At 34.6% G+C, this 18,886-nt stretch overlaps 1 protein-coding gene across 9 annotated transcripts in view; it reads right to left on the reverse strand.

Annotated features, from left to right (window-relative positions):
- The window catches only part of LOC105233013 (mucin-22), a 107,692-nt gene that overhangs the window by 13,430 nt on the left and 75,376 nt on the right, over positions 1 to 18,886 (reverse strand). For all 9 annotated transcript variants that reach the window (XM_049452075.1, XM_029553299.2, XM_029553300.2 and 6 more), the window contains one exon: positions 11,765 to 12,027. In XM_049452075.1, coding sequence (XP_049308032.1) covers positions 11,765 to 12,027 — 263 coding nt within the window. The remainder of the gene's footprint in view (positions 1 to 11,764; positions 12,028 to 18,886) is intronic.

An 18,886-nucleotide genomic window follows, 5' to 3' on the forward strand; every position in this document is an offset into this window, starting at 1 on the left:
AATATTTGTAACGAGTAATTTGTGACGCTTCTACACAAAGTCAGTCAATTGCTTGCGGATATGAAATCATAAATACACATATACATATACATAGGTGTATATATAATGATATCTTTACCTGTAGCTTTATACAATTTGTAAGCGCTTTACAGGCTGCTAAGCGGCTCACTTAAGCTAATTAAGTGCGACAAAATAATTGCTAGGCCCAGTTCTTTCTTTGCTATTTTGGCTGCTACATTTTAGTTATTTTATTATATGTACATATATATGTACATGTAAGTAAGCTCATAACAAATGACAATTAGAGCGTTGATATGAATTTTGCCCATGAAAACTTGGAGAAATTGGCTGTGAAATTTTCATCTAGTTTTAATGACATTGACACATTTATTAACTATATAATAATAGATTTTAAAAAGAATATATTTGAAAAATTAGTAACCATTGGGTATTGTATATTCAGGGTTTTCATTTACAACTCCGTAGCAGCAAAATTTCTATAATTACTCGTATTGCTATGCTATAGCTACCGCTCTCACTTTGTCAGGAGCCATAGCAGAGCCATAGCATAACAAAGTAAAAGTATGTGCTCTGTTCTGTTCGGAGCAAGTGTAGCTGTAGCACATGGAAATTTTTATTAGCTCTGCTGTACTACCGCTCCCAATTTTTTGCTATTTGCTATTTTTGGTTATTGCTACAGCTATAGTTTTTTATCTGACAAAACTCCGAGCAGCAACCAAAAGATGCCTCTTTTATGGGAAAAGTCGTCGAAACATTGTTCGCGAGATCCGTCCGGATTTCGTATGCTAAGCGACGACGGAAGAAGAGCTATTGGCCATAGCAAAGAAAATCAAAAACACCAAAGCGCCTGGGTTGGATGGGTTACCAAACAGGGCACTGAAGGAAGCTATAAACTCAAAACCTCAACTATTCGCTAAAATGTACAACGCATGCATAAAGGAAGAGGTGTTCCCCGACGCGTGGAAAGTACAGCGATTGGTTCTGCTCCCAAAACCAAAGAAACCACCTGAGGAACCTTCCTCGTACCGACCACTGTGTATGCTCGACACGATGGGTAAAGGTACGAAAATATAATCAGAAACCGCTTGGAGTTAGCAATCCAGAAAGCCGGCGGATTATCAGAGAGACAATACGGCTTTATAAAAAAGAGATCCACTATTGATGCACTACGAGAAGTCGTTGATACTGTAAAATGTGCAGTAAGTGGCAAAAGATGGAAAGGTGGTACTGCGTTCAACACGGCAAAATGGGCACACATAATCAAAGCCCTGGATGAAATACGCGCCCCTGAATACCTCATAATTATTATATTGAGGTATTTTAAAACCAGAAGACTGCTTTTTGATACAGACGAAGGTACCAAGTTCTACTCTATCTCGAGTGGAGTACCCCAAGGGTCAGTGTTGGGCCCACTATTATGGAACCTCATGTATGACGGGGTGCTAAAAAGACAGCAACCAACAGACGTGAAACTAATAGCGTATGCGGACGATCGGAATGAGTTCCGTAATACTGTACGCAGCACCAGTATGGATACAGGCAATGGATATAAAAACGTATGCTAAACAAATAATTGCAGGGCAGAGGCTTTGTGCAATTCGAGTAATAAGTGCTTTCCGGACTACATCAACCGACGCTGCTGAAGTATTCGCCAACATGCCGCCCATTGACATCCAGGGAGATGAACTCATCCATCAGCGCCTAAAACAGTATCGGCAAAGATAGAGAAGAGGAACAAAATCATTAAAATGTGGCAGGAGCGGTGGAATTCCTCATCCAAAGGTCGTTGGACCCACCGACTGATACCGGACATCAACTCGTGGAAAGACAGACGACATGGGTCCTAGACTTTTATCTGACCCAAATACTTAGTGCACATGGGTGCTTTAGAAGCTACCTTTTCAGATTCCACAATGACATTAGTCCGAACTGTTCGACATGTACAGAGCATATAGAAGACTGTGAGCATGTATTATTTTATTGCCCTTGATTTTCAAATACAAGGAAAAAACTAAAAACCACACTCGGTGGTAGTTTTACAATCGATAATTTAACGCCACTCATGTCAGTCGACTGATAATTGGAAAACGTGAGAGCGGTAGCAATAGCAAAATGAAATGCTATGGGAGTAGCGTAGTTTTTCAAACGCTGGGTATGTTATATTATATTAATTTTCAATATTTGTATTTTATTAATTTTGTATAAAGTTGCAACAATAATTTTATATTTTATATTTTATATTTTTTCAATAATTATACGAAATACATTGAATGTTCATTCATTCTACTGCAATTTTTCAGATTTCTGAACAATGGTAAGCAATTGTAGATATGATAGTTTTGTAAATTATATACTTATGTACCTACATACGAGTATGAACTAGTTGATCCGGCCACGCGTTGCTCTGGTATACATTTTATTCTATTATTCATAAACGAATAAAGACAAAAACGTTTTTGGCGGTATTAGAATCCAGGGCATTGTACTTGTGGTTAAATTTTGAATATGGTCATACAAACAAATGTCAATGAAAAAAATAACGAATTGAAGGCTGTTTCTCAATTGGCATCATCTGTCATTTCTAGTTAAAAAAGGTTCTTTACCGAAAGAAGAAACCTTGGTTAAGTTCACCAGAACTTTACCGACAAATGGTTGCAAACCAAACATTGAGAAAATGGCCTTTAAGATTTGGAATTTGCAATTTTACTGAAAATTTTAATTACAGTTGAACTTTCCTAACTCGAATCATCATAATCCACAAAAAACTTCGAGTTGTGGTATTAAATTTGTATGCGATTTGACATCTATTGCTAATTCAAGAGTTCGAGTTATGGAGAACTTCGAGTTATAGAAGTTTCAGTATGGAAGTTTAACTGTTTTATTTTTTTTTGGGAATTGTGAATACATGCGTATGTTTAGAAATATATAGTATACAATGAAATCTACAGATACTGACGAACCAGACTTTTTGTTCAGTTATTAGAGTTGTTCGCGTAATAAAGCGTCCATTTAATACAGCTTTCCCTGTATTCCTTAGTTATGAACTGTTTTGACTATCCTATCTTCTAAGTTGCTTCAAACTGACACAGTGTGCTAAATTTTGCTAAAATCGGTTCAGTAGTTTAGGAGTCCATCGCGGACAAAAAACGTGACACGTAATTTTTGTATATAAAGATATATTTCAAATATTTTAGCCAACCGATGTATTCTTAAGCATTTAAATGTTTTTATAAATTATCCACATCTATCAACACTTATTAATAATTAAATTAATAGTGTTACCATTTAATGACACACATTTGTGGCATTTATTGCAAGTTTCGCAAAATGGCAATATCGCAAAACAGCTGTTTATTTTTATATGCAATTTATTTTGCGACAAAGTTGCAACTACGCGATGTTATTTTCAGTATCACATTCAGTTGTTTACCCTTTTCTCGGGTTTTGGTTTGTATAAATAAATAAGCTCTGAGCAACCAGATGTACGACCGTTAACGTCAAGTGTTTTAATTTAATATTATCAATTTTGTACATTAATTAGTAAACATTTTTGATTTAAAGAAGTGTTAGGTTCAGGTGTAAACGAACATTTTATACTCTTGTAACTTGATGGCGAAAGCCAGGGACTTAACTTCAGGCCTTGGCAAAACTTTATAATAACAAAAGGGGACGTATTGATCCGATTCTGCATGTAATTAACATAAGGGCGTAACATTATAGGGAGAATTAATTAATATTAAAAGTTCGCGATAGGGACAGGGCCATATATTCGCTATCTGAGGGTTTGACAATTTTTTGTCAAAAGATTGGTGCTTTCTTTATATTTTGGAAAGTGAAAGAATCAGAGGGAACTTAAAATTTAGCTAAGTATATCGAAAGTAGGCGTGATTGTAATCGGATTTCGTACTGTGACATAAAAATGCCAGCATAATGTTATTTACGCTCCTATAAAGACTGGTTCATGATGCTATTCTTGACACTTGTTTCTAAAGAGTATAATACTTTTTCAGTTGTCAAAATTGAGCAACGGGCGTGACTCCCTCGATTTTAACCAAATTCGGTAAATAATATAACCCTGGAATGACTGCATTACGGTGTCAAAATAGGCAAAATCAGACCAAAACCACGTCTATGTCCCATTTAAAAATGTATCTGCTTCTTTCACTTTCCACTATACAGACACCAAAACATAACCCCAGTGCTTATAACTGACTTTCTGCCAAAAATCTGAGTCTACCTGTGAGATGTATTTTAGAAATTAGGGGAAAATATTTCTTTGATAATAATATATCCTTGCATAAAGTTTTTCAAAGTTTAGTATAAAGTTTTGCCAAAACCGGCTTTGACCGGTTGCAGTGTAAAATGTGCGGTTACACCCATACAAAGCTCTTCTTTACTTGTTAAATGATTCCTTTTTTTTGTCAACGGAAAATTTTTGTCAAAGAAAGTTGTTCTATAAACTTAAAATTATTATTTTAATGTTTTTCCTAAAATTTCCCCCAACGTTGATTTCTTTGATTTGACTTTGAAAATTTCTTTCTGTAGTAAACTTGCTATCTGACAGTGACCTAGACCTTCGCCCTAGCCAATCTCCAGCGTTTATTATTTACTTCATTTATTTACATTTACAGACAAACAAGTATATCTGAGTACTAACTACAGTGTTTTGTCGCATTTTCACTAAATCACAATTGAACCTTTCACTTCACTTGATAACGCAATAAACGCAAACATTAGCAACGTGGCCTCTTGTCGGGTTTCGCTCTACCGCATTTATAATTCTGCCGCAAAATACCTATTAAATGAGCGGCAATGAATGAAAGCACGAGATAATAACGCGAAAATAAAAATAAATAAATACAAGCTGAACGACCGTTAGATGGCAGGTGGATTGTGGCTGGAGAAAATTTGCACTGTGAAAATTCGTAGATCCATAATTATTTTCATACATTTGAGCGTATTGTTTAAGCTGCTTCTTTAAACCTTTTTCGTCTTTTTTTTTGCGATTTTTATGAATTTTAAATTATGAATTTTGAAGTGTATGCAGATGCTCTTAGGGGTTGCAATTTTATTTGTACTGGAAGACGGATTTTAATTTCTTAGCAGTTAATTGATATTAAATGTGGGAAAAACTTATCCTAAGCCAAAAAAAACTTTAGAGAAATTTTGGAAACGATTTTTTATGAACAAAATTTATTTCTGAGAGAAAGGTATTTTTGCATTATTTTTTATTATTTAATTATATTCATTTAGTGCATAATATTATTTTTGAGTTTTCATATTAATTATTTTATAATTTTTATTTTAATTTGTTATATTTATACCTTGAAAACGATATTTATAGTTTGATACGCAGAAAGAAAGTGCTTACTTGTTGGACCGCCGATGTCGGACCACTATAGCATATAGCTATGTATATTGTATGTGTTGAGTATATGAGGAAAATGTCAACCAAATAATCGGAAGTCATTATATTAGGGATTAAAGGCATAGACTAAGGTCTAGAACAATTCAATTCATTTTAAACACTGAACCACATTATTTCGAAGAAATTTACTTCATTTCCTAGCTGTAGTATATCCCATATTAAATGTTAACTTAATTTACTTCTCAAGGTTTATTTTATACTTCGCGTGTTTTTCGAATCGGCAAATTTTTTCTGTAAGTTGGTAGTACTGTTAGTGATATCAATGCTAAATACGCGTCGTTTTGTGATGCTCTAAAAGTGAATTCTGAATTTATTGAACAAAGAAGTACGATAGTGCACCATCTCATACTGCATTGGTTATTCGTGATCATTTCTCCACATTTTCCACTAACATCATGCCGCAACCACCGCATTCGCCTGATTCATATTCGGATATTCAGCAAATTCACAAGAGCACTCTGAGGACACCGTTTTGACTCAATTGAGGATATAAAAGCTGAGTCGAAGAAGGCTCTGTTATGATGACTGGAAAATTCGTTGGCATAAGTGTATTGCAGTTGGAGGGGATTACTTTGAAGAAGATGAAATGGACAAAATTCGCATTTCAATTTGATCACAGTATTACATACCCGCAACAGTGACTTTCATTAAGGTGCCTCACAGATTGACCAATATTTTCGATAAAAAATTAGCCTTAGGTAATGAAGTATACATACTCGGTATCTGGGGCCTTGAAAAGTTACATTCCGATTCTGACTATTTTTAGACTCTCTTTTTGTTTTATACGTGGTTGTAGCTCGATTTTGAAATATACGATTTCACCCAACAGTGCCCGGTGCCACGCACTTCCGTACCATCTTGGGTAAAAAATTTAATATCTCTAACGCATTTACTTATAACCATTATATGGGGAGTGGCGCGGTTATCAGCTATTTTCAGAATTTTTTGAAAAATTAATAAAAATACTTCTACTCAGCTAGTTTGGATGAAATAACTTTAGAAGTTTTTGAGATATGCACATTACACCTATTAGAGGGCGAAGTTACGTAATTTAACACAGATACCCATTAATACACAAATGACAAGTACTAAATTACAGTTTTGTATTTAAATTTGTGGCTTACTTATGGCACTACTTAAGTCTTCGAAAACGAAATTTTAGGGCGTGGTAAAAGTGTGAAAACTTTAAGAGAAAATGTATTTGTTATCAGCTTTTTATACCTCAACCCATTGCTTAGGGTATGCCATATATGTACATACTTGTACCTATGTCTGCATACATTCATGTTTGAAGACTTATTTCTCACACAGTTTTTCACTTTGCTCCACTAATTGCAATCTAAACACTGCTAGTCTGCTTTTGGGCAAGCACAACTCACTCAAAAATGTCCATATAAGCTTTAATTAAACTCATAGCGATTTGGAAAACAGTTCAACAATAGCAGTATTAATATTTACAGTATTCTTTGATGTGAAGTTTAGCTTAGACATATTATTGAACGAAGTTAATATGGATATTGAATTTGAAGTAAATTTCTCATTTTCATGTTGCTTTTTACTGCATTAAGCGTTCAAAATATTATATGTAGTAAGAGCAAAGCTATTTAGCCAGTGCTTCAAAACTAGTTCGTTGCTTAAGTCTTTTGTATTGGAGCCATTATTGCTTTTTGAGCGCAGTTCAACTTTATTGTTTTATTGTTTGAAAGAAGTGTGCCTGCACATATGTCAATATTAGTTCAATCACACTGCGTTTATGTAACTTTGATGTAATGTTCTCTATATATACATACGTACGAGGTTTGACAATTAAGTAATGAGACTGATTTTATTGTTGCGCTTGTTGTAAACCTGTGACCTTGAAATTCCCTTTTTCTTTTTCCCTCCCCTCTCCATTGATATATGTACTATCGCTCTAGCTGCTGCGTCAAGTTGAGTAGACGTGTGTTTGTAGTGCTCGTCACGAAAATGGAAAAACGAAATCAAGAGCAACGCGTCGCGATAAAATTTTGCGCCAGATTGGGCGCAAGAGCTTCGGAAACGTACGCTAAAATTGTAAGAGTGTATGGTGCACTATGCTTCCGGACCGGATACCAAACGCCAAAGCTCACAATGGTTGTCTCCGCGCGCCCCCCGCCCGAAAAAAGCTCGCATGAGCAAGTCGAAGGTGAAAACGATGATTATTGCCTTTTTTGATAACCGTGGAATCGTCCACAAAGAATTCGTTACACCGAGGAAAACTGTGAATCAAGTCTACTATTGCCAAGTACTCGAAAGATTGCGAAAACGAGTCGACAGGATGCGCCCAGACATCGCTCGTAACTGGATCCTTCATCACGACAACGCGCCGTGCCGCACCGCCCTCAGCGTGTCCCAGTATTTGGCCTCTAAAGGGATCGCCGTGTTGCAACAGCCGTCTTATTCGCCCGACATGTCACCCTGTGACTTTTTTTGTTTCCTAAAACGAAATCGGTGGTCAAAGGAACCCATTTTGAGCCGATTACGGACATCCAGGCGGCGGTGACGAGGGTACTCGCGGACATCCCAGTCGAAGCGTTCCAGAAATGTTACGAAGCATGGAAAACACCCTGGAATCCCTGTATATATGACCAAGGGGACTACTTTGAAGGGGATGGCAGAGTTGTAGAATAATTTTGAAATATACGGTTATTATAATCAGTCTCATTACTTAATTGTCATACCTCTTATATGCAAACTCTTACTGTTAGGTAATTATTTTCTGCCACTTTCATTACTTTCATTTAAAACAAGTGTTTACGTTATTTGCGTTTTTTCTTTTATTTGCCATTCATTTAAATCCTATTGTTTTAAGTGTTTCCTAATTCAGCCATTGCACTTTCCACGCGCAGTTTTGGTTTTAGTGTTCGCGCCCAAAATTCAGGTTTGGATAGTTTTTTTTTAATTTCATTGTGTTTAATAATATGAAAATACGCATGTATTGATAAGCACAGAAGTGTAGTGTAAAAATTTTTAAAAAATAATATTGATAAAAAGTATATCGTTCGTCAAAAACACTTATCGAAAAATAATATAATTTTTAATAAATTACATATATGCCATATCTCTTATTGCTATATCATTTTTTGTACTTCTTTTTATTACATAAATTTAACAATAAGCTTGATTTAAATTCTTATTCCGGGTTGATTTAATTGGTTGAAATTCATTATTTATTTATTACATTTCTTCAGATGAGACTATAGAGTAATCTACAATAGTGTAGAGATTTTCATAGATATAATTAAGAAATAAATAATAAATAAGTCAATGAATAATTGAAAACTTTGTCGGCATTCAATTCCAAAATTTATTAATTAGGTTTAACTAAAAGTTGTGAAATTACTAAAGTAGGGAAAAGAAAAATTTTAGCGGCTTCTAAAAAACAGACTATACTCATATGAACTGCATACTGCACTATTTTTTAAGCATAACTGCACCATTGCTTATACTTATCTGTTGTTTGAAATATATTTTTCTACAAAATATTAAAAAGCTCATTCCTAACTTACTCCACCTGACTGAACGTGGGCACAGTTAGTTTTTTCGACATTTCCCTGATTGGTAAACATTATCAAAAACGTAAACATGACACACTCACACATATAAGCACACGCAAAAAAGTATGCTCACGAATCAAAGTAAATGTGCTACCAAGTTAAGCGTCTGCCAGTCACAGCCAGAGCGGATTTTGAGTTGACTCACGCATGCTTTATGCGCATGCGCCAAATAACGCATGTGCGTGTTTTATATACATATAACATATATACATATATACACCTACTCATGCATGCATGCCAGTAAATAATGTAAGTAACAGTAGAAATATATACACAACCATTGGACTGTTGGTCCACCTCAAACAGTGGTCGGTGCATGCCAATTGCTGTCGCTGCGTGTCTGCAACGAATTTTTCTTCGCCTCGCGCAACAATTTTTGTTTTGAAATCAAAATTCCGTTATTCGTTATTCAGTTAGCCAGTCGCTCAGCCAAGTTGAGTGGCCGTATTAGCCGTGTTCATTATTGGTTCATTGGTTATTCGCTAATATAGTATGTATTTATGTATTTATATATTATATATGTAGGTATATGTAAGTATAAGTGTGTTTGCTTGCTGCTTCGTTGAACTTTCACTATTTGGTAAATTTCGTTTTTAATTCTCTTTGATTGCACTTTAGCTAATTCAATATTTTCCTTACTACTTTTTTTTGTTAATTTTTTCTACGTTGGAGTGTCGATGTGGTAAGACAGTATGCACTTTCAATTACTATTTCAATTATTTCGATAATTATAATTTTGTATCTCAGTCAGTAGCTATATTACTTTTGTCTAAAGACAGATTTGACTGATACCACATGATTTCCTAATTGATTGTAATACATCTCTATCATCGTTGCTTAACAGAGATCTGCTGTGCAGTGGAAGTAAATATTAATTGACCGAAATTTTAGTGTTAGATGATATTTTATCAATTTTTTTTACAAAAATATGAAAAGAAATAAAATAAAAATGTAAAATTTGTAATTGATACAACCATATTGTACGCTAAGAAAATTAATGATTTTAAATTGTTTTAAAAGAAGAAAAAATGTTAACTTCGTTTAAAGCTCTAATAACCTTCACATGTGAATTTTTGATAGCATGAAAGGGTATAAAAAATCTTTATTTTGTTTTTTATCGGTCAATTTGGATGACAACTATAGTGGTTCGATTTAAACAATATGTTTGGGGATTTTGCCGATGTCTTGGATAATACTCTACACCGAATTTCGTGAAGATAACTTCACAAGTTTTATATTTAAAGACTTGAGTTTGATCTGTTAGTTGTATGTCAACCATATGCTATAGTTGACGATTAACGGGGATTCCAGCTTATTGAAGTCATGTCTAAATCGACTCATCTCATCAAGCTGACCATTTATTTATGTATGTATATACTTTATCGTAAGCACTATTTTTGTCACACGAGTTTTCCAATATTTTTTTATGTTGGTATATCATTATTAAGACTATGTGGTATTTTAAATTTGTTTCAATCAGCCCAGCTTTTCTGACATTTTTGTAATAACTTCATTTACATATACATATGTATGTATGTAGGACTGTATAACAGTTGCAGTCGACTAACTTACATCACAAATACGTTTGTTAAATCTCAGCGATGTTTTTTCGGTCTTTAATTGAAATTGAATCAAGATAAATCCTGAGTTCCATATGAATGGGGTGTTACGTACGTGGAACTGCTATTCCCAGACATATGTCATTTGCAAATGATTACCAATGATTTGGATGAAATCAAAGAATCATGTAAGTGAATGCTATTTTTGTTTGACTCAAACAAGAGGCAATACAACCAAGTCCAAATAGTCTCTCCAGTATCCAAATATATCTTCGGTCAACCATCATTGCTCAAAAAGATTGGCTGGATAAATTTTTGGCAAAATCTATGCTTAGAAATGGTATTGCATCTGCATATTTGAAAAAGAAGTTCCCCAAACTTAGGGAGGCAAAAAAAAGAGCTTTGGAAGACTGAATGATCAGGAAAACCTTTCTGGAAATGATTTGGGAACGTTATCCAAAATTTTCTAGGAAATCATATATCGGAAAGTAACAAATTAAATCAACTTATAATGTCATGTAAAGCTTTGAGGTGGTAATATGTCCTTAAAAATTTGGTAAAATGGCAAGTACAAGGCGAGCGCTTCCATCAGAACATTTCCTTAATGGAGAAGTGCCATCAAAGGCAACGTTTTAATATTTTGTTATTCACTTATCATTGTTTAGTGGCCCTAGTACGTTTAAAATTTTATATGAGTTTTAACCAGTGTAATAGCGTTTCTATATAATTTTTCTTATATCTTTAGGTTGTCCCAAGTATAAATCTCATTTATTTGTTGGCTAAAAAATCTTTATTAAAAAATGTATGGATTTTATTTATGTTCATAGAACTATTTATTTATGGGATTTTCTTTGTTTTGCTGCTTATTTAAACTCACTCGAAATGTATATTTTGTGTACTAAAATTCTCACTTAATAGATTTGGTGTTGATCGTGGTGTTGGTGATGTACAATATTTTAGGAAAAAAAATTCAGGCAAAGCATATTTTTTTATTTATAATTCTTCCAACTAAAATGCTATTGTATACAGTTATAAAGAATTTTTCATAACATTTATGACATGACATGAAAATTATGTTTTCAGATGTCTCAAAATTGTGGAATTGAGCGTTTTGTGGTTAAAGAATGATCGACGCGACGCGCCCCAAACTTTGAGACGGAAAAAGGGTTAAAATTACTCACCGAAATTTGCGCACCAAACGGCGAATATGCCACCGATGAAGCCGGTTGTTGTGACTGCTGCTGCTTGCCATCATTGCTGATGAATAGCAGCTGCTCTTGATATGAACCCGGTTGGGTGTAAGCACCATTGGACAACGCATTGCCGCCACCACGTGACGCTGTCAAATAAGCCGCCTGCGCGGGCTGACGATTCGACTGGAACGCAGCGGATGGCACAAAGCGCGTCTGTGTGTTGGGTGTGGCAAAATAGTAGCCCGATGTATCTGCAAATAAATAAATAGCAAACAAAGATAAAATAAGAAACAACAATATAAACAGCATAATAAATTCAAGTGAAAATGAAAATGTATAAGCAAATAGAAAATTAATTAAATGCTAAACAATGGAGTAAACAAATAATGATTTGCGCAAAGTAAGAAAAAGAAATGGATTACGGTTAAAAAGAGATTTGCTTTCGAACAGGAAGCAAACAAAAAACTACGAATGGATGGTGTGGTTATAACTAAAATGTTATATTTGCATTGGGTTATGGAATATGCAACTTTGTGTATTGAAAGTCATTAGAAAGCATTGTCCATTGCCTGCTGTAGTTTTCTTATTTATACAATGCTTTTAGCTGATCTGTATCGGTTTGTTATTGTCAGAAAATATGGAAATAATTACAGATTTCTCTTCATTAGTAAGCAAATTTAATATTGCCCAAACATTAAGGTATACATTTTCATTAAGTACTTCATTTAGGGGTAAATTGAACGAAAAGCTCTTTGTAGCATATGAGGCATTGGAAAATCTTGCCAACTATAATTGTTTTATTTTTTCTTTAAACTTTTAATCCATATTATGATATCCATATGGTCGTATTTTCATCTTATCAAATTTTACCTTTCAAAATTTCGGGGTGATAACTTAATATATATATATTCATTACAATTGCACGCATTGTCTATATTTTATATTAGTTCGATTTTATGGCAATTTAATTCACTTTACAATTCAATGTCTTTGTCAATCACAACAGTGTCAAAACCGCGTCAATCTAGACTCAAAACAAGCAGTTGGAGAACACTGCCAAAACATTTATAAATTCAAATAGACAAAGCAAACGCCAAAAGCTATATATTATAGTAGCGACGCGAAAAGTCACATTGATAATAAACAGTAATTAATACATATTTTTATGCCATAGATACCTTTGTATGAAAATACAAAAAAAGTGTATTCCCTCGCAAACTGTTATACGGGACCCGTCGCAGACCCTAGCAATTGTCGGTCAGCACAGGTACGGCGGAAACGAAGGAACGATTTTATCTACCTTCTTTGATTAGAGTCTTTAATCACGAAACGATTTTAAAACACTCCTGCCAAACGAAGAAGGCGCCCCGATTGTGTGAAAAACGTGTCGTTCAACTACCTGTTGAGATTCGAACCTTGGATCACTATCACATATTTGTCGAAGCGTTAGCACGCTCGACCAACGCTCATCAAAACAATTATTTGCTATTGTGTTATTTCACCCCAGCATACCTGAGAATTCAGTGTGGTAAGTTCTGTAAAAAAATTCACCATGAAATTTCTTTGCGGTATTTTTAGTCAAAATACACCTAGTTGTGTTGTGTTTTATGCTGTTGTTCTCTTTGCTGATGATGTACTCTCTTCAATCATACTCTCTTTCACTCAGTAATGGTGAATCATGGGCAGCCATGTAAATAAAGTCTGCAAAGTGCAATTCGCACCTTGTCCAATTGACAATAATTGAATTCTCATATGAAGCTAGGTCTAACAATAAATGAGTTATAGACTGACTGACTAACATACCGATTGCTTATGATGACTGACTGCCTTCCTAAGCAAGTGATTTATTTGCGGGAAAAGAATACTTTGCCTGACTGACTAAATAATTTACGAAGCGCCTATGAGACTCACCAGCGCAACAAATGGGTTTCTACTTACATTCTTACATCTAAAAATGTTCGCACGTGATGTTAAAAGCATAAATATAATATTTATTTTTAGCCATCATAACAATATTGTTGCTCGCACATGTATAATTTTTAATTAAAATTATAATTTGCTTGCACATTATTGCACACATTTTTCGCTGTTCGTTACAGAGGCGCTCATTTGACGCGAGTTGTGTGCTGACGTTCTTCACGTATTTGTGCTAACTTCATTAGAAGCGGTTCTAGTGTGTAATGTGAAGTGATGTGATGCTATGCGTGGTTATGATAGTGGCTTGGGCAATGCACTTGGGTTAAAAAATAAGGAATCTTCATTGAAGCCGCCGACAGTTATTTGAAATAAAAAATAAAAATTTTTCTTAAATTTAGATTGAGCCACTTAGATACCACTTAGATTAGCACCTAAGAGTTAAGTCAAAAATCGAAAAGTTCAGGCTTAAAACTTTCTGCAAAACTTCTTGAGCTCACTTACTATCTTTCGTCTTCTTTACAACCTTCACTACAATACTTTAAATTTGCTAACACATGGTGGATCCGTGCTACTTTTATATTTTCAGACTCCAGGGGAATCAATTACCCAACTGTGGGAAAATGATTTGTAGAAATTACTTGTCGCTGATAGAAAGATAAAAGGCAGGGTTATCATGCTTAACATATGAATTAGCTTCCATTAAATCTATTATATTTATTTCTTCGAAACGATGAAGGAATTGGGCAATCTAAGTGACCTATTTACCAAGCAATTAGCGAGTAAATTTTACATAACAAAACGTTGAGTAAATTATTCAGCGTACTTTGGAAACTGTCCCGGATTCCATGAGTCGATAGATGATCGACCATATTTCCTCAAACCAAGAGGAGAGCAATCGGTCTAAACTAGTAAATCTTATGATATTTAAATTTTTCTGGTTTTCCTTATCTTGAATTGAAAGTGGCTCTTTATACGTAGTCCTCGTAGTTTCTTAACTCCAGTGCTACGGCTTACGAATGTATTTTTCATATTCAAAGCCCCTTCTAGTATTTATTGTCACACCACACCTTAGATTCTTCGTGTAAAAATGATATCGTCTTCTGCCTTGCCTTCTATGGACCTGTCTTCTGCAATTGCACTGTGTCGCTGCAAATATAACTCGTAGGTCGTATATCGTGTTTCATCAGCCTATTGTAGCTTCGTCCATAGTTTTTGTTGTTTTGTGTGTTAATCTTTTTGCTAGCATATTCACTTGCCTACCAACGCTCTTACTTGCTTGTCTACTTATCTGAATGCATTTTTGGTGTTTCAGCTTCGTGCGGCTCGTTTGCCTTGATGCGCGCTTGCCACAAACCGCTTTATAAAGCTCTAACATGCAAACATACTATATGTATATTTGGTTATCCCGCCATCTTTCATTCGATTCTCGGTTGTTGGCACGGCTTTTTGAGACTCTATCGTTTGTTGTTCAGTATTCGTTTGGTTGAGAAGCCCATAGCTACTGCCGGTACACTTCTCTTCACCAATGGAATTCTGTGCAGTGCTTAGTATTCATTTTTATACCCTGGTGCAAAATATGGGGTAGTTGTATGAAACTAAAGACCCTTAATGACTACGTGAAGTATCGATCCTACGATAGTTGGCGCTACATTACTGAAACGCAGCCCAGTATTTGGGTCCTGTCTAAGACGTACCGAATATAGGTTTTTTCTATTAATCTTTAAAATTTAGGCTTTGTAAGATTCATGTTGATATCCTACACACTTCAGAACAATCAGTAATTAACTAAAATTATATATAAAACGGCTCAAAATTCCATTACAACCAGTCCTGACTCTGTGTTGAAAAGGAGGAAAATCAAGCGAAGTTTGCAAGATCGTCCATCGAAGTATAATAATAGTTTTTTTAGTGGAAATTGTTATTTCTACAAAAAACGTACTTTATATAAAGACAGTTCTTGGAAAAGTGGAAAAATCTATATACGGAAGCAGTAATGATATAGTTAATAGTTTAGGCAGGAAATAAAAAAATTCAAATAAATTTCAAGAGCTTAAAGTGTCCATTTAATCATGCTTTAGCTGACATAATTCTGTAAACCAAGAAAGGTGGCCTATTGTAACATTGACTTTAATAAATTTCTTTAAACACTGTTTTGCTATATTTCATTGCGCCCATACCATTCCTTACCCATTGTGCTTGTTTTTTTTCATTTGTTTATGTCGTCAGCAAACATGAATTTTTCACGTTTTTCTACATTTTTTATAATGATTCGTTCCTCTTAGTCTAAGCTGCTCCTCTTCTATACATATATATAACATATTCGCAGTGTTTTGTTTCTTCTCTCTAGCGATTGACAGCATTTACAATCGAATGTAACAAGTGGAAATACCAGCCACCAAAAGCTATGCGCCCAGGTATGGTTTGACAGTCCAGCGGCTGAATTGCGCTTGCAACGTGCAGCTGCTGCCACTGCCGTCTTCACTCCCACCTACAACCCCAATACCAACATTATCGTCAGCATCATCATCTCCGCCACCATCATAAGCATGGCGGCTTTGTTGGGGACGGACACACCTGGGAGCTATTTGATATTTGAAAAGCGTGTGCAAAAAGCTAAATAACTTGACTTTGCGCTAAAATAAAACAATAAAAATGAAATTATTTTTGTTATTGGCAGTTTTTCTATTTATTGGCTGTATTATTGTTAAACATTGCACCAGCCGAATGTCATAAGTCATTGTATTTGTGGAGCAACAGCAACCAACATTTTGTTTTTATTTTTTTTTTTGAGATAAGCCTTAACATTTTTTTGTCAGTTTTCTTATTAGGTGTGCTTGGAATTATAGTGGTAGATATATTCTCAGTGGCTTAGATTTTCCTTCACGTTTTTTATTTGGTAATGTTGTTTCATTAATGCTTTATACTTTTATTTCTGTTCAACTTGGATTAATTAACGTTTTTATACCATTTCTTGCTCATCGATTGTGATTGTTGTTGTTGATTTTCTTTATTTCAGTGTGGGTGCGCTCGTGTAATAGCCAAGTATCGATAGTCTGCTTATCATATTCCTATAATTTTTATAACTCATTTTTATAACTGTAAACATTATTTTCCCTTATTACGTGTAAAAATTTATTGTATTCAATACTTAGCACAATTTGAACAACTTTGGCACCTTTCTCTCATTTATGGTCAAGTGCCGAGGGAAATTTTTCTTTTTCTTTTAAATCTTATTTATTTTTTTTTTTTTAGTTTTTTTCAGATTAATATTTTATTCATCTATTCTCACCAAATTTAATTAAATTTTTCGAACTCTTCAGAAAAAAGGGCTCACCATGACTTCGCACTTTAACAATTAAGTATATAAACAGAACCGACTGTTTCCTATTGACTAGGTTGTATTCTCCTAGAAAAGCTTTTTTTTGGTGAGAACCAAAAGTTCGTTCTTATTCTATCCTTCATTAGGAGCTCTTCTTCATCTTACAAGGTACGTTCCAAAGTAAACAGGACTTTTAAAAGAAAAACAAGACAAATGGTTCGGCGAAATCAATTTATTTTATTCAAAATAGTCTCCTTGGTCCAAAAGCATGTCGAACGAGGGTTTTAGCTCGTTGGTCGGTATGGCCGCCAGTATGCCGGTGCAAGCCTTTTGAATGGCCTCTACGTCTGCATAACGCTTTCCTTTCATGGGCAAATGCATTTTTCCGAAAAGGAAAAAGTCGCACGGTACCATATCAGGTGAATAAGGGTGTGGTTAATGGTTAAAATGTGATTTTTAGTCAATTAATCGGTCGATGAGACCAATTTTCGGTCGTCAGTCAATTTGTGCGGAACAAACCGTGCACACACCTTTCGTAAGCCCAAATGTTCAATCCAAATGCGATAAATCGATGTTTTGAAGATGTTCAATTCCATTTCCATGAATTTCAATGATGATTTCATCTGATTTTTGATGAATTCACGCAGAGTTTCGATAGAATTTCCGGTGATCACGGATTTTGAATGGCCCACATGTTGATCGTCATTTATGCCCTCACGACCACTTTGAAAATATTGAAACCACTCGCGCACTCCGCTACGGGATAGGCAATCATCGCCATAAACTCTTTGAAACGTTTCGGTAAAAGTTTTAGCACTCTCAAAACAAAATTTAATGTTGGCTCTGTGTTCGAAGCTCATTTTCGCACCGATAACACAAACATACTGACTCTTAAAGTGCAATAACTTCACTTCCAATCGATGAAATGTCATGAAATTGTCACTGGGCAATCGATAAACATAGCAGATTATAACGCACTAGACATATAGATGGCGCCACTAGGGGCGCTAAATTCAAAAAGTCCTGTTTTCTTTGGAACACACCTTGTATATATGGTAATGACATCGGCTTGAAAGGTTCGGAGGGATACCGATGGACAATGGGAGTCTGATTTTGGGCTTCATTTCCTAATTAGTCTTTATTAGGGGATAATTTCATCAGTGTTTCAAAATTTCGCTTCTTCCTCTACTATTTCACAAAACATTTTTATTCCTTTTGGTTTTCGATACAAGTTTCCAAAAATCACATCCTCCCCGGCAGAAAACCTTCCCCTATAATTTTGATGAATTTCGTCAGAACCCGCCTTTGACAACCTTTGGTCGTATAAAAAGATTTTAATTATTCTAAACAAATTTCAAAAACTTAACAGCCAGAAAAAACAGCTAATATCAGTTATGTTATAATAAAGTTTACAGTTTAGTTTAGTAATATAAATGCTAAATTAAGAGGTTACGCTACAGCAACAGTGCTTCACAACCCAACTGTAAATATTTTTAAGCAATTTCTATGCTCAATTCAAATATAAATATTTACTATTATAATTAAATGTTTATAAATGTTTTTTATATATTTTTTTTTAATTGATATACGAAGTTTATTCGTGTTATTATTTTAAAAGCAATAAAATCAACAGCTTCTGTATAAGCAAAGGAAAGCTATTTTGTGTTTTACTCATTAAATCAAAGACCATAATTATTATTAGATAATACAATATAACTGTTTTGTGCTTACTAAAAATAAAAATAAAAATAAAAAAAAAATCTAGAAAATCCGGAACGAACGAAAATGACCTAAAAATATTTTAAGAAAATATAGTGGTAAGTTCAGCGTGGCCGCAATGTGTACACCCTTACATTCAAGTAAAACAGAAAATA

This window comes from Bactrocera dorsalis, chromosome 3 (genome assembly GCF_023373825.1).
Source record: "Bactrocera dorsalis isolate Fly_Bdor chromosome 3, ASM2337382v1, whole genome shotgun sequence".
Lineage (NCBI taxonomy): Eukaryota > Metazoa > Arthropoda > Insecta > Diptera > Tephritidae > Bactrocera > Bactrocera dorsalis.